Source organism: Neolamprologus brichardi, chromosome 18 (assembly GCF_056152115.1).
Source record: "Neolamprologus brichardi isolate AB-2024 chromosome 18, ASM5615211v1, whole genome shotgun sequence".
Lineage (NCBI taxonomy): Eukaryota > Metazoa > Chordata > Actinopteri > Cichliformes > Cichlidae > Neolamprologus > Neolamprologus brichardi.
This window is the reverse complement of record NC_142121.1, coordinates 27,603,722-27,616,786: the sequence shown is the minus strand read 5'-3', so window position 1 is coordinate 27,616,786 and position 13,065 is coordinate 27,603,722. Positions and strand designations below refer to the sequence as shown.

The following is a 13,065-nucleotide window of genomic DNA, read 5'->3' as shown; positions in this document are numbered from 1 at the left end:
AGAAGGAGAGTGACTGAGTGCTGCGCGGTATGGCCTGGCCTCCACAGTCACATGACCTAAACCTAATCAAGATGGTTTGGCATGAGCTGGACCGCAGAGTGAAGGCAAAAGAGCCAACAAGTGCTCAGCATCTCTGGGAACTCCAGTAAGACTGTTGGAAAACCATTTCAGGCAACAACCTTATGAAGCTCATCAAGAGAATGCCAAGAGTGTGCGAAGCAGTGATCAAAGCAAACGGTGGCTATTTTTAAGAATCTAAAATATAAAACATGTTTTGAGTTGTTTGATTACTAAATTCCAAATGTGTTCATTCATAGTTTTGATGCCTTCATTGAGAATCTACTATGTAAGGAGGTGGGTTCAAACTTTTGACTAGTAGTGTCGGGGGTATGAAAACAGTCACACCAGAGGTGGCTGTGAACAGACAGGGTTGAGTATCATGTGTATTTCAGACACGTGGCACTGTTGTATGATCTAATAAGCCCATGTTGGTATTATTTATAAAAATGCTACAGGCCATATTTTTAAATTGACCATTTGTGCAATCAAAGCTTTGCCAACTTGGAAAATTACTTCCAGGAGCAGATGTTCTTCTTGGGGCTTTTAAAAAGATTTTGTAATGTGGTAAATGTTGCAAAAGTGTATTATCCCTGTTGGTTATAGTTTTTTCAAACCAGACTGCTAAAAAAAAAATCCTTGAAAATTAACACAAATATTAAACTAGAATTATTATAGTAAAAAGTCCATTACCAATGTTTTTCCAGCCCTTTCAGTGGGCGTGCATGTTCACCAAAGAAATAAAAACCAAGCAAAAACCTGTCACATGCACAACTTGACAAAATACCTTAACCCAAAGTTAGACTGTGAGTGGTAAAGGTCTGAGGTCTTTTCTTCCTCCTCATCCACCAACTGGACACTTTGGCTTTACACACTGGCTTTACGAGCCTGGTCCTGCCGGAGGTTTCCTTTCTGGTAAAAGTGACTTCTTCCTTCCTTCCTGTCAACATGTACTTACTCACCTGGTTGTTAGGGTTTCTGCTGATATTGTACCATCTTGAAGTATTTGCAGTATACAAATAAAATTGGGAACTGCACTGTAATAGTTCCCAAACCTGTCCAAATGTGAGCTGGTTCTCGAATGACCTCCACCAGCATCATGTTGGCGAAAGAGTTAAATAAATCAGGACTTGAACCCGTATGTGTCATATGATGGTCCAGTTCTCTGCTTTATGCTACCTCACCGACTTCCTTATGCATTAAAGCTACGGCTTCAACTTCACTGGTCAGTTGTAGATATGAGTTAGATATGAGTAGTTATGGCAACAACAGCTACAATTTCTGAAGCAAGAACACCAACACAATGATATCAGGGAGTCTTGTCGGGCATTAGTGTGCTACCCACCAATCAGAAGCTGTAATAGTCTTTAAAGAGAAACCCATTTATTTAAAGAAACATTACAAAACAACTCTCAAAAATGTCAAAAAAGGTGAAGAGAACATACGTGCCATTCTAGCAAATGCATAGAGGTCCATTCTCAAAAGTCCCAAGACCAAATGGGGAGGGGGGGGGGGGGGGGGGGGGGGGCCTCAGTCATTTCCAGTACAGAACGTCCACAACACAAACAGCTGAGGACAATGATATGAACAATGATTGGGGGCTTCTTTTACAACAAACTCTTTCATATTCAAGTCCTTGCAGTTGTGCACATCATCCTTGTTTGTCCTGTGGTTTTTTGCCTTCCCTCCAATTAGCAGAGCGAGGCATTGGGGTCTGCACTGTCCGCTCCATCAGAGAGGTGGGGTTTGCCGTGTGAGTCTGAGCAGGACAGAGGAGCGTTTGAGTATCATCTGTGTCTTCCTTCCGGTCAGCTAACCAACGGTGACGAATCTGCTGCCTTTACTGCTCTGAGCTGTGGCAGCGCGGCGGTCTTTTAGGATGCGGAATCGCTCGTTCAGAGTCATCGACGTTTGCTGTGGGGAGAAAGGTCCAATGTTACAACGCCCTACAGCTGGAATGAAAACTGTCCTATATCTGTGGATTAGACGACACTCAAGCACACTCTCACCGGTTTCCCAACACTGTTGATGTCAAACTGCAGAGGCACTCCTTTTGGTATCTTCTTCTCCACCGTTTCCATCTTCACGGGGGCAACACTGGCAGCAGGGGGATGCAGGGTCCAAGCTGTTGGGGGCCTAAGTACAAGGCACAAAGACAGTCAGACAAAATGAAGAACTACCTTCTGTTGACAGGAGGACATCCTTCAGCAGGGGGAAAGACACAAACAAATAGGGCAAACTAGATACTACAGGAGAGTGGGTAACATTTAATGACTTTTAATAATGACATAGAGACATATAGGAAGAGAAAAGAGGTGGAGTTAAGGCGAAAAGCTCAGTGCATCATGGAAAGTCGCCCAGAGGCACCTGATCCAGCCCTATAGGCTTTACCAAAAAGGCAAGCTTAAACTTAAAGTACTGTCCGGCTCCCAAATCCAAACTGGGAGCTGGTTCCACAGCAGAGGTGATAGCTGAAGGCTCTGCCGCCTATTCTACTTTTGGAAACCATGAGCAAGCCTAAAGGGAAGGATTTGAAACTCAGTCATGGATTAAACCAGAGCCAATAGAGCGAAGCTATTCCCCATTAATACTCTTGCTGCAGCGTTTTGCATCGTCTGAAGTTCTTCCACAGCAAGCGAAAACCCTCATTTCATTCACAGCGAAGTCTAAAATCAGTGTGTACTGCAGAGATCCTACTGAGTACTTACTCAGGCTGTGTCCTGGCTGTGGGGTTGTCTATTGAAACAGTCAGGATTCCACTGCTGGCTGTCGATGTGCGCCACCTGTTGGACAAATGGAAAAGGTGCCTCGTGTTACACAAACAGACACAGACCCCAAAAACGGACAACAACGGTGCCCTTTCCCTTCTAAATGATTCACATCCTCAGTGCGAGTTGCTCTTCCTCACATATGAACATACAACGCAGGTTGTCAGAAGTATACTCACTGGCGTGTTCTGACTGGAGGTGTGCGGGGAGTTGGCTTCTGCACTTGGGCTTGTACCTGTTAAAACACATGAAGCACAAGCAGAATGAGAAGAGTCCACGTGGCCACGAAGACCAGCTTCACTGCTGGTTTGATTTAGACAACAAACACACTACGTAACCTCTCAGATACCTTCAGTCCCCTGCGAAAAAGAAACGTGGCCTGTCGTGCTTCCCTCTGAGTCTGCTGGACAGGAGGCAGCGGTCTGCATGAACAGAGCACAAATAAAATAAAATAAAAATCTAGCTGTGTAAACTATGTAGGTGAATCAAAGCTGAATAACATTGGTCTCTCCTTCTCTAGAGCTGAAATCAAACTTAACATAATGAGTGATAAAAAGCAAACATTCTCACCTTCGCCGCAGTTGAAAAGGCCTCCTGACTGACGGGGCGTTTGGGCCTCTCTGTTGATCTGGCTGCCTGTACAGCCGCCTCTGTACCTCTGGCTTCCTGTACTGGGCTTCAGTGCGCTGAAAGAAGGGCCTTGTTTTCTGTCTTGTTTTCTGAAAAAAGACGTGAGCGGCATGAACTTTCAAGTACAGCAGACTTACTCAAAGGAGGAATTATTACTAGTTGTTAGTAAGCGATTCTGTGTAACATCAGGTGAAAAAAGTTCGCTAAAATATGGGACTGCTTTTTCACTTCAGAAGACGATACCATCCTGAAAATAGTTTTTTATTAAGGGGAAAAGCTATCCAAACCTTCCTGCCCTTGTGTGAAAAAGTAACGGACTTTCAGGGATCAAAATATCATGTGGAAGGTTTTGGTCTAAAAAACTAACACAGTATTTCATTAAGAACATCATACTAACAGTCAAACATGGTGGTGGTAGTGTGACCGTCTCGGACTGCTTTGCTACTTTAGTGCATGGATGACTTAATGTAATTGATGGAACCAGGAATTCTGCTTTCAATTAGGTCAGGGGTGGGCAACTCTAGGCCTCAAATGCGGGTATCCTGCAGGTTTTAGATCTCACCCTGGGTCAACATACCCGAATCAAATGATTAGTTCATCACCAGGCCTCTGGAGAACTTCAAGACATGTTGAGGAGGTAATTTAGAAATCAAGGACACGTCTAAAACCTACAGGACACTGGCCCTCGAAGCCTGGAGCTGCCTACCCCTGACTTAGGTTCCGCAGCAGGACAGTGATCGGAAAGATACCAGAAAGTTCCACCTCTGAATGGCTCGAAAAATCGTTCTCAGTGTACTGGCATCCTCAAATCTGGACTGAAATCAGACTGAGAAGTTCTGGCACGACCTTAAATGGGCTGTTCTGGCTCAAAGACCCTCCAACGTGGTTAAATTTTTTAAAAAAAAACATAAAAACCTGCAAAGAGCCGCAGCGATGTGAAAGACTCATTAGCAGTGATCACAAATATTTGATTGTAGATTTTGCTCCCAATGGTGGCACAACCAGTTATTAGGTTTAAGGGCCAATTACTTTTTCCACACACGAGCCAGTTAGTTTTTTTTCCCTAAACAAATAATCATCATTTTAAAGCTGCATTTTGTATTCACTCAGGTTATCTCTGTCTAATATTAAAATGTGTTTGATTATCTAATTTAAGTGTAACAAAAATGGGGGGGGGGGAAGAAATCAGGAAGGGCGCCAATACTTTGTCTGTGCATGTCAAATGAGGTGTATATTTGTTGAATTTCACTATGAAAGACATCAGATTTGGATGTATTTTTTCACCAGCATTTTGGTAATTAATTGTGACTCAAAAAGAATATCCATCCATCCATTCGCTTCCGCTTATCCTTTTCAGGGTCGCGGGGGGCGCTGGAGCCTATCCCAGCTGTCATAGGGCGAGAGGCGGGGTACACCCTAGACAGGTTGCCAGTCTGTCGCAGGGCCAACACACAAGGACAGACAACCATTCGTGCTCATATTCATTCGCACATTCACACCTAGTGACAATTTGGATTATCCAATTAACCTATCCCCACAAGCTGCATGTCTTTGGACGGTGGGAGGAAGCCGGAGTACCCGGAGGGAACCCACGCAAACACGGGGAGAACATGCAAACTCCACACAGAAAAACCCCGGCCTGATGTTGGAATTGAACTCAGGACCTTCTTGCTGTGCTGCAACAGTGCTAACCACCGTGCCACCGTGCAAAAAGAATATTTCTTTCTCCATTTGATCTTAATATACGTGCTCTGTTTGTAAACTTTCTGTTTGACAAAAGCATAAAATAAGAAAGATTGTTAACTTTAACCTTCCATACTTTCATTATCGGGAACCAAATTATATCCTTGATCCATGTCTGCACTCCCAGAGCTCCAACATAAAGTGTCTGGTCTCACACATGGGGACACTTTGTGAAAAGTAGACAGTTTCCTTCACATTTAGGTTTTTGCACCACACTGGGGAGCACACAGCATCCTGATTTCATGGAGGTTGTGGTATAAAGTAGTAGTACTTTAAAATTTAATTTTGCATGTGTGCATATTGTAAAGCGATGCTAACGCAGGAACTTCTCTGACTTTTGTATACCTTAAAACAGGCAAAATGATTTCTACCAATCGATGCAGCGATTATGTGAAATAACTAAAATGAACTAAAACGTTTCTGAACTTTCAAAGTGTGCTACCTCCTGAGCACGATATCCCTCTTGAGAAACAGGTCAAACAACCACAGGGGACACATCTAACGAAGAAAGTTTGACGTTCCTGGACAATACGCAAGAGATGCTGATGTCTGTTGCCAGGCGACAAGATGAGGAAAAATAGCTAGCTCTGGTTGTGATGAAAGCGAGGCACATCACTTCTCTAAAGTGGGCCTACTGGTACATTCAGCAAGCTATACTGACTTTAGGAAAACATAATAAATGGAACCAAATTTTAAGAGATTTATATATTTTTGTCCACTTTAGAAGTACTTTGAATATGATTTACAACTAATACTAGCAGGACTTAAGTTGATGAATTATTCCAACATTGCTTTATGAAGGTGTAGCGTCATTTTCCAGCATGGCTCCATTAAAGCTGTATGTGTTCCAGGTCTGGTTTCTCAGTCTTTTGCCCCCTAATAAGGCTTCAAAAGCTGGAGTGATTCCCACGCGTTAATAAAACCACAATAAGGTCTGCGCTTGCCAGTTAGGATGGCAGGGCAGTATTGTGGACTATAGCTCATGTCTCCTCCAGTACCTGGTTGAATGCTGATCTGTTCAGTGTGCCGGCTCGCTTCATCAGAGCCGCTGGTCTCCTGGCCGCCAGTCCCGTGATGACCCCCTGACCCCGTCTCCGAGCCACTATTGGTGGGACCTTTCTGTTTCTCAATTTGGGACCTCCTCCTCGGGGAATGCCACCTCCTGGTAAGTATTGGAATAGCGACATTAGATAAACACACTTGTTTCAGCTGGGGTGAAAAAGAGAAGCATGAAGCTAATAATAACTGAGAAAACGTAAGCGAACACACCTCTCTGGGCTGGTCCTGCAGTCCTCTGTGAAACTCCCTTTCCTTGGATTAAGCGGCCTTTCTTCTTCACTGGTCGGCGGTTCACATTGGCCTGTCTCCTTCTTAACTGTTGCTCTTTTTTGTTCAGCCGAATAATGTCATCTGTTAAAATCATCACACGAGCAGTGATCAACATCTGCGAGCCCTCTGACAAGTGCTGTCTGTCTAGCCTAGCTAGCTACTGGCGACCCCCCAGTAGTTAGGTGCTAGTATTATTAGCTTGCAATCTATTTTAGTAACGTTGCTCATAGCTGTGTGAGGGCCTTACCCAAGGACATGTCGACTTTATCCGGTACAGGTGTCCTTTTCCCTCGGTCTGCTGTGAAATCCCCCATGCTCATACTTCAAACCACAGCGAACAACCCAAGTGGACACAGAAATGTAGTTAGCAGCCGTGCTAGCTATCCGCTCCTTTCCTGTATACGCTAGAACAGACACAAACAGCCTCTGCCGCGCATGCCCCGTGAAGACGTGACAGACATGCACTGTGGGAAGTGTATTTCAATTCAATGAAAACACAGTGTTACAAAACCCGAACCAGCGCGCTCATGTAAGTGGTTGTGTAAGGGAAAACGCCACGGGTTTCAGACGCCTGGCTGCTGCTGTCACGACGGCTACTCAGTCTGTTGTTTATTCGTTTAATTTCACGTTTTGTTGTCCACTCAAGCGGAGCCTGCATCATTTGAAGCTTCCCACCCTGTATGCTGCACTGTGTTTGGAGGAGGTATGTGTCCGTAGATTGAGCTTCCCCGTTGACTCAGTTCTTGTAGTTTGCAGTGTCGCTTTGTTCATAGAAAGTTTTCCAGTCTGTAACTGTTTTGCTCACATCTGCAAAAACTCTGAATTTTGAGTTTCGCTGTTTCTATACGATTTCCTGCAGCACATCACCTTTTTCTGCACCAGGGCGCTTCTTAAAGCTTCTCCCTCACCATCATCAGAGGCCCAGCAGCCCCGCACTCTTCTTCCTGACCAGTTTCTTCAGCTGCCAGCCGACCATGTCAGGCACGAAACGCAAGGCATCTTCTGCAACGGCTGGCAAGGATCACCGTGCCAAGCAGCAGAAGCTGGCTCCCGTCAAGCAGGAGAAGAAGGAGAAAGTTGGGGGCTGGCTGCAGAGTCTTGTGCAGCAGCAGAGATCAGAGAAGAAAGACGTGAAGTTCAACAAAAAGCGCCTGCGTTTTCTATCTGATACTGAAAAGATAAAGCAGGGCTCAGAGGGTGTCCTCTACTGGATGTTAAGAGATCAGAGAGTACAAGGTGACCCATCAAAGCAGAGCCAGCAGTGCAGCAATGGCGCAGCCTCTGTTTGGTTTGCATTTTCTCACTGTCTCTTCTCATGACGTATGTGCGCGTTCCCTCTGTGTGTTTAGATAACTGGGCACTGATCCATGCCCAGCGGCTCGCCGTGAAGGAGAACCTCCCTCTGCATGTCTGTTTCTGTTTGGTAGTGCCCAAATCAGAGCTGTCTACTCTGAGACATTACAGCTTCATGCTGAAGGGGCTGGAAGAAGTTGCAAAGGTACAAACATCAAAATGAACATATAGTGAATATAATACTATTCCTTTAAAGTAAATACTGCACAGAGGGTGAGCTCTCAGAGTGCTTCTTGTTTTACATGTGTAATTTAAAATGCATTGTTTTATAAACAGAGCTTAATAAAAGGAACGTTGTGATAGAAATTTGTATCTATTGTTATTTGAGAAATATTTCTTACATTAGTTGTGCAGTACTACACCAGACCAGAGGAATCGCTCTTGTTTGAGTCTAGTTGTAGTTGCAGGTACATCATCAGTGAACCAGCCTCACTCTTTCTCTTCTGCCCATATAACAGGAATGTGAACAGTTAAACATCCAGTTCCACTTGCTGCACGGCGCTCCGGGGAAGGTTCTCCCCGGCTTTGTGTCCGACCACAGCTTTGGGGCCGTGGTGACTGACTTCTCTCCTATCAGAGAACCGCTGCAGTGGTTGGAGGACGTCAAAAAGAAACTTCCCAAAGACATTCCCTTCATACAGGTATGAAAAACCCCTCACTTTTTGAGATCCAATTTGCAGGAGGTGTGTGCTGATAGGATGCTCTGTATCCTGGTTATTGTCTGTCCCCAGGCTGTTGTCTCTCTTTATTTGTTCCCCTGATTCCAAAGTAATAGGTATGAAAACTGATGCAGCAGACCTCATTCTCATTTCATGCGTATTGACTTTGTTTTTCCTATCATTATTTCTTGAACACTCTATTTTCCTTTTATAGGTTGATGCTCACAATATTGTTCCCTGCTGGGTAGCTTCACCTAAACAGGAGTACTCCGCTCGGACGATCAGAGGAAAAATTACCAATCTGTTATCAGAGTTCCTCACTGATTTTCCCCTGGTGGACGCACACCCCCACACTGCTACGAGAACCGCCAAAGTAAGTGCTCGAGAAACAGTGAAGTGAATAAATGTTGAATGTACTGAGGATAAAAGCGGCGTATTTATAATTTATGGTAAGTTCAAAGACTCTTGGATCAGTTGAGAAACAATTACAATTTATCTTCTAGAGGTCATGAAATTATTCATTGCTTTGGGGTTGTTGTTCTAAAATCAATTGCGAGGCAAGTAAGCTGTCAGGGAGGCTCATCGACGGGGAGCCTGGAAGTCGAGCTGCTGCCAGAAAGCACACACTTTTACCCTTCAACTCGATCCTCACTTCCACACATTATTTATTGATGACTCGGTATAAACTGGAATTTTTTTTTAACTGTCCAAAAGTTCTTTCCCCTTGTAGTAGTTATTAAAGCTGCAGGGGTATGTGCTTTTGCTCCAGGGTTGAGATTGATATGCTACACACGGTTTGACCCCCCCACTTGATATTTTTCTAGCTGGATAAAAAAAAACAACTTTGCTTTTGAAGTTGTCAGATCTCTGTAGCACCACTGTATATATTTAAACTCATCCCTCTCAGCAGTGACTGATCTTTTCTCCTTTCTCGCTTCTTTACCTCACAGGGAGTAGACTGGGACAAAACCCTAGCCTCCCTGGATGTTGACAGAAATGTAAAAGAGCCAGAATGGGCCAAGCCGGGCACCAAAGCAGGGATGGACATGCTGGAGTCCTTCATTGATGTACGACTTAAACTGTTTGGCAGCCAACGCAACGACCCGAACGCTCCCGCCCTGAGCCAGCTTTCCCCCTGGCTCCGCTTTGGTCAGTATTCTGTGTAAAACTTTGAACTTAAGAGTTTTCTTAAGGACACGACTCTCTAATATTATTCATATGCTCTAGTTTGTTAGTCCTGCCAATTCTGCTTTTGTCCTGCACTTGTCCAGTTTCCTCAAAATGTCTTAAGATATGACTAGTTTGGAGCTAAAAGCTCTTTAGGAATCATGTTGCTGGTGCAAAAATACTATTTTTTTTTTATGCCTGTCAAACAATGTCAGCATTGGCATTTTTTTTGTAGATTTAACGAAATAAATGGGAACAAATGTGTTTTCTGACAGGCTGCTAGTAGCAAAGTGCCTAAAGATACAATTTAAAGTTGGTTCCTTACTAAGTTGTCTGTTATGTGCAGACAAAACACTGGTTCATCCCTTGAGTTAGGAGGCTTTTTTATTCTTGAGTGAATCACAGTCAGTGTTAAGTGGCTTAACAAAGCAGACCTCGGGACTAAAAACGAGTAAAATAAAAAGAAAAGAAAAACTTTGAAAGAACTTCAGAAAACTTAGAGAACTTTTGCACAGGACCACTTTAAAAATAACAAGAAAGTCTGGCTACTTGGAAGCAAAATATGAATACATGACAGGTGGCTTAAGACCTTTGTGCAGTACATCCAGAGAAGAATCCTTAATAGCATCTTGGTGTTCTGTTCAGTCTGTTCATCGCACAATAACTGCTGTAATCCTCGTCAAGAAAAACTTGACTGCCTTCTTTGTAGATCTCCTTGAGACTTTTGATAATGTGGGTGAGTTCAGAGTGTTGCTTTTATAGATGGTTTAAAATCCCCCAAATGATGTCCCTAAATGATAAAAGTGTCCTACACACTTCCCATATGACCTCCCCCTTGAGTTCATTGCTTAAGACAGCAGTTATACTCACAACTTTTATTGGTCCGGTTATCTCGGACATCCAGAAGGCATCAGCACGCCTGTGTTTTGAATATTAATGCCTTTCCTTCACGGCTCCGCAGACACTGAACATCTTTACAAGTTCAAAGAGAGCAACCGTGGCACCACATCACAGGACAGTTTAGCTCTTAAAGATTGCCGAACATTCTCTGAAGCGGGAAAGACATTTTAATTGCCTCTCCTCTCCATATCTGCCTTTTTGTCTTCCTGGTCCTTTTAGGCCAGATTTCGGCCCAGCGTGTGGCTTGGCAGGTTCAGCGCAACGGGAAGAACGCAAGTCAGTCCGTACCGGCCTTCATCGAAGAGCTGGTGGTGCGTCGAGAGCTGACTGACAACTTCTGTTTCTACAACAAGAAATACGACAGCGTGGAGGGTCAGTGGAGACCTCATTAAAATTGCATCCTGTCGACTGCTGTGACGTCGGTCGGATGAATCGCAAGCAAATTTAGTGGATTGAATCGAAGTTATTCAGCTTCATAAGTGTTTTTGTTTAAATATATTTGTGTCTGCGTCTCATAGGTGCGTATGAGTGGGCTCAGAAGACCTTAAAAGATCATGCCAAAGACAAGAGGCCGTATCTCTACACGCGTGAGCAGCTGGAGAAAGCAAAGACTCATGACAAGCTGTGGAACGCAGCTCAGGTACAACGTTCAGTCTAAAATGAAATGTTTGAACGCATTCGGTCCATGTTGTGCTTTTTCTAACTGCTGCATCACCACCATTAGCACCAGATGGTTACAGAGGGGAAGATGCATGGTTACCTGAGGATGTACTGGGCCAAAAAGATCCTGGAGTGGACTTCTTCCCCAGAGGAGGCGCTCTCCATCGCTCTGTACCTAAACGATCGCTACGAGCTGGATGGTCAAGACCCTAACGGCTTTGTCGGTAAGAACAGATTTATTTAGACTTATTTGATCAAATATGCATTCGTTTTCTCACACACTCTGCTGCATTTTGGTCTCGTAGGTTGTATGTGGTCTATTTGCGGCATCCACGACCAGGGCTGGGCGGAGAGAGCCGTATTCGGGAAGATCCGCTACATGAACTACAAAGGCTGCCTTCGGAAGTTTAACGTGGCTCAGTTTGAGAGAAAGTACTGTCCTAAAAGTCTTTGAAGCACGATATGTTTGGAAGGATGCGTTAAAAGCGCTCGACAGCGTGGATCTCCTACATCTTGGCCTCAGGGACATTTTTTCTTGTTACAGCCTTTCTGTTTTTTGTTCTGTTCATCACAGCTTGTTTTGTTCTATTCTTGCTTGCGTCGACACTTTTACTAAATATTCAGACGTGTTCATGCATAATAAAACTGTAGGCTGTTTGTGGCATTTTAAAGTGAGCTTTAGAGAAAGCACTTTGGGCTTTGTTAATATAAAAGCACCATAAAAACAATCACATTACTACTGTCGTTCGGTTTTTAATACAAGTTTGAAGTCATTTTCTGTCCACTTGTATCATTTCCAACTCTCTCACTGTTATTTCTTTAAAGTTGAGATAAAGCGTGTTTCTTTAACAGACTGAACTGCTCTTTACTCAAAAGCATACTCCCCACCCACAGTGACTGCGACGTAATTTAATTTGAATCCAACTCTTTCACCATTTAGCCAAGGTTTTCAGTAATGCTGCCTACAGCTATGTTTGATGAGAGGCTTTCCCCATAATCTAATCAAACCGGCCAATATGTTTTTTGTTTTTTCTGTAAACACATCTAGCATAAACTGTCAGCAAACAGATGGAAAAATAATGCTCTAGACTAGAGAACCTCACATGATCCAAAGTGAATCTAAATGAAAAGTGTGTACAGTATTAATATTCTCGTGTTTGCAGCCACTGGGTTTCATCACAGCCCTAAATGTGCTTTTATTGAGCTCAGATGTAATTAAACAGAACCAAAACCCATTCTATCCAGCCTAATTAACTGCACTCCTCAGTAGTGGATAAAAACAGCCCGCATCGGTAATGACGTGCTTAACACCAAGTCACAAATTGGCATATGAAAGCTCGTCCTTGCGATGGCCTCTTTTGTTGTGCTCGGTTCATTTCAGGGGAGAGAGATACTTCACCTTTTTTTCCCCATTTAATTAAAATGAGCTCAGAGAAGTAGACTTTTACAGGTTACAGTCATAAAGGATATACTCTCACTGCTAAACTTTATAAGGCATGCCTATTCTGCTGCTCTCTTGTAGTGCAAACATCTAATCAGCCAATCGCATGGCAGTAACTCAACACGTTTAGGTATGTAGACATGGTTAAGATGACCCGCTGAGCGTCAGATTGGAGAAAAATGGTGATTTAAAAGAGGCACAGTCGTTGGCGTCAGCAGTTTTACTCGGGGATATGATGAAACAGGAGGTTTCCATTATGGATACACAGCTGACAAATCTGCAGCAAATGTGTGATGCTGTCATGTCGACATGAAGCAGAATCCCAGAGGAATGTTTCCCGTATCTTGCTGAATCCATG

The 13,065-nt window shown here is 43.7% G+C and overlaps 2 protein-coding genes across 2 annotated transcripts; one reads left to right on the top strand and one right to left on the bottom strand.

Annotated features, from left to right (window-relative positions):
• Positions 1–1,544: 1,544 nt before the first annotated feature.
• On the bottom strand, positions 1,545–6,998 carry LOC102800050 (UAP56-interacting factor-like). The gene is made up of 9 exons (XM_006786855.3): positions 6,775–6,998; positions 6,468–6,608; positions 6,197–6,360; positions 3,396–3,544; positions 3,175–3,247; positions 3,005–3,060; positions 2,766–2,840; positions 2,067–2,193; positions 1,545–1,971 (listed from the first exon to the last, which is right to left on the bottom strand). Exons 1-9 carry the CDS (start codon positions 6,845–6,847, stop codon positions 1,870–1,872), a joined length of 960 nt encoding a protein of 319 aa, XP_006786918.2. The 5' UTR covers positions 6,848–6,998; the 3' UTR covers positions 1,545–1,869.
• On the top strand, positions 6,953–12,039 carry cpdp (CPD photolyase). The gene is made up of 10 exons (XM_087831713.1): positions 6,953–7,230; positions 7,387–7,763; positions 7,877–8,025; positions 8,339–8,521; positions 8,754–8,912; positions 9,490–9,688; positions 10,826–10,978; positions 11,125–11,246; positions 11,331–11,490; positions 11,572–12,039. The coding sequence occupies exons 1-10, from the start codon at positions 7,208–7,210 to the stop codon at positions 11,718–11,720; spliced, it is 1,674 nt and encodes a 557-aa protein (XP_087687839.1). The 5' UTR covers positions 6,953–7,207; the 3' UTR covers positions 11,721–12,039.
• Positions 12,040–13,065: the final 1,026 nt, after the last annotated feature.